Source organism: Pempheris klunzingeri, chromosome 12 (genome assembly GCF_042242105.1).
Source record: "Pempheris klunzingeri isolate RE-2024b chromosome 12, fPemKlu1.hap1, whole genome shotgun sequence".
NCBI lineage: Eukaryota > Metazoa > Chordata > Actinopteri > Acropomatiformes > Pempheridae > Pempheris > Pempheris klunzingeri.
The window spans coordinates 7,482,697-7,486,103 of NC_092023.1; the positions used below are offsets into that span (position 1 = coordinate 7,482,697).

Consider the following 3,407-nt stretch of genomic DNA (forward strand, 5'->3'; position numbering starts at 1 on the left):
AGAGCCGAGTAATGATCAGCGTTATTAATGCATTCTCTTGGATTTACTCCACTTTGTTATGAGGACAGAGTACATTTGTGTAGCTGCAATTTGTATTCTTGCACTAGTGACTGATCTCAGCATACGGATCTGACCATCCATAGATTCAAGTATTATTTAAAGCTTCTTTCAGGGTATATCTGAACATTTCAGTCAGTGAAACAGAAATGCAGAAACATGCAGAGTGTAGTATCATTCCACTGTAATCTAATAGGCTACGTATATTACTTTTATGAAACAACAATAATGTTAATGTCACATTGAGCAAATGATTTCAGGGTCTGGGAGCAATACCAAATTGCTTTTGAATCTCCAGCAGATGAACTCCGCCCATTCCCGTCCTCACTGAAGTGGAGCCAGCTTCACAGATCCACAGCGTCAGATCAAGTCCATATAAAAGACGGACTCTCCCCTTCAGCCACAACAGATGAACAGATCTGTCTGAGCCTGCACTATCTGCAATGTAAGTCTGTTTTATGAAATGCCTTCCAAGGGACTTAACGGCAAGTTTTTATTCTTAAAGGTTGATAGAAGAACTATTTTTTAAAGAGTAGATGCATTTTTTTCTGATGACTTATCTGATGTTGGAAACTGGAACTAAATCACAGTTCTCTTTATTCCTTTAATACTTTTTGCCTTTTTAATATAGAGAAACACTTCTTTCTGATTTTTCCTTTGTTGGGGTCTGTTCTCTCACTGACGAATAGAAAAGAAGCACAGATTTCTTTCAACAATGTTTTCCAGAGAACAAAATGAAAAGACTCAACTGTTTGATGGCGTGTTCTTGAATGGATTATATTATTAGACTGCTGGCAAGCACAACTTCAAACCTCCCTAAAGGATCACTGTTCAGACACTATCATCGACATCACAGCTCAACCTGATGGGTTGTCTTAACATTATCAGCGGAAATGAGACTTTGCCCGGCAGGCACCCGTATACCGTGCAGACCTCTGTGCCTCTAACGATCCTGGTGGGTATCCTCATCCTGCTAACTGTCTTTGGCAACGTCATGGTAGTAATTGCTGTGATCACAAGCCGAGCCCTGAGAGCACCTCAGAACTTGTTCTTAGTGTCTCTGGCATGTGCAGACATCCTGGTTGCCACCTTAGTGATGCCATTCTCTTTAGCAAATGAACTGATGGGTTACTGGTACTTCGGTAAAGTGTGGTGTGAGATCTACCTGGCTTTGGATGTGCTCTTTTGCACCTCATCCATCGTTCACCTGTGTACCATCAGCCTGGACAGATACTGGTCTGTCAGTCAAGCGATTGAGTACAACCTGAGGAGGACACCGCGCAGGATTAAATGCACAATCTTCATAGTTTGGGTGCTGGCGGCCATCATTTCATTCCCACCACTTATCACAATGGAGAAGGACGAGGGTAAAGAGGACAGCCCTGAATGTAAAATTAATGAGGAGAAATGGTACATCATATTCTCCAGCACCGCCTCTTTCTTTGCCCCCTGCGTCATCATGATTATGGTGTATGTTAGAATCTACCAGATTGCCAAGAAAAGAACAAGAGCCCCACCAGGTGAGAGGAAAAGAGAATACGGCAACTCAGGCAACCTGGAGAGAAAAGACGGAGAGGTGGGGGAGGAGGAAGAGGGCAGCAATAGAGAGGTGAATGGGCTAGACGTGGAGGAAGAACCCTCCTCGTCCGATGGGAACGAAACCATCCTATGCACCCTGAAGAAGAAGAGGGGAATGAGAACAACCAAAGTGGCTCAGATGAAGCCTGGAGAAACCTCTCCAAAGCGAGACGCACAGCCCTGTGTGAGAGTGAGCAGGTGGAAAGGAAGGCAGCACAGAGAGAGGCGCTTCACATTTGTTCTGGCTGTGGTGATGGGAGTGTTTGTGCTCTGCTGGTTCCCCTTTTTCTTCACATACACACTCACTGCAGTGTGTGACACCTGCTGTGTCCCAGAAACACTGTTCAAAATGTTTTTCTGGTTTGGTTACTGCAATAGCTCACTAAATCCTTTTATATACACTATATTCAATAATGACTTCAGGAGGTCTTTTAAAAGGATCCTTTGTAAAAGAAACAGAACAGGTTTGTGAATAAGATTTTTTTCTGTATGCATTTCAAAAATCTATATTGAGGCTCCAGTCAGTGTAAATATCACATTGAAAATGTATTAAGATATTTATTGAATATTTGAAAAATGTATCATACTTTGCATTTGTGTTTTAACATTTTGTGTACTTCGACAACAGTGTTTTTGTAATGTTGAATCACGAGAAAAAAAAAAAACAACAAATGTGCAGTTTGTTTTACAGCTGATGTTCCACTGTGACAACCTGTGAGTTTAGACTTTAACACTGTACAGTCATGACAACAAGGATGATACATTTTCTACATGTATGTGCTCATTTTGTAACAGTATTACATTGGTTTGAGTACTGGGTGCTTTAAACTTTAAAGACTTAAAAGGGTCCAGTATGATTTAAACATGAAACACATCAGACCACTGCTGCACATTACCTCTGGGAGACCACTGACTGTGAAAATAGTAATGTTGGTCATATAAAGACAGGCCTGCAAACTCCATTAATCAACTATATTGAAGTGCAAGAAAATGTTTACATGTGATCGGCGTGCAATACGTTACAATTACTGTAAAGCCAATGAAAAAGTTTGTACACAAACACGGCCAGTAATTTCATTATGACTGAAAGATGAGTTGTGGTCCTGACAGCAATTATTCTGCGGGACAAATGAAATGCCAAAATGATGCACATCATTTGGAAACTGAGCCCCTCTCTCTGTAATTGCCATCAGAATGAACGAAAAGACAGACTTAGAAAGGCAAATCATTTAAAACGCAGAAGTGCAGCAAATAAAACAATTTATCTTTGTGCAACAATATCAAGCGCATATGAAAGCAAATTGAATGCAAAACTATGGTGTCTGCATACCACCACCTATCTCCCTCACTCATAACAAGGATGAGAACAAGACAATTATATGAGGAGAAAATTATGCCTTGGAGGTGCGGGGACACAACAATACTGAATGCAGTTTATCATGAATTATAGCCCTTCATATCAGGATATCATTAAATCATCCCCTGGAGTCAAACAGAAATTGCACAGCAATAGAAATATGAGTGGCTGCTGCAAATTACACTGTGAGGTTAATATCCACACAAGCTTATCAGTGTGTTGTGTTCCTATACTTGGTCTGATACCAGCACTCCCCGTCTCTTCTTCTTTTTTCTTTGACAAACAGACTTTTATACCAGCGTCAGCCATCCGTGGTCGCTTTAACTTAGCAAACATTTCCTCTAACCACCTCTCTTATACAGCAAATGTCAGAGTGATTCCCATGACTGGCTCTCTGGGACTCTGGTGTTTTGAG

The 3,407-nt window shown here is 41.1% G+C and overlaps 1 protein-coding gene across 1 annotated transcript; it reads left to right on the top strand.

Moving 5' to 3' along the window:
- The first annotated feature begins 874 nt into the window (after positions 1–874).
- On the top strand, positions 875–2,107 carry LOC139210992 (alpha-2A adrenergic receptor-like). Its single transcript, XM_070841224.1, has one exon. It carries the CDS (start codon positions 923–925, stop codon positions 2,105–2,107), a length of 1,185 nt encoding a protein of 394 aa, XP_070697325.1. The 5' UTR covers positions 875–922.
- Positions 2,108–3,407: the final 1,300 nt, after the last annotated feature.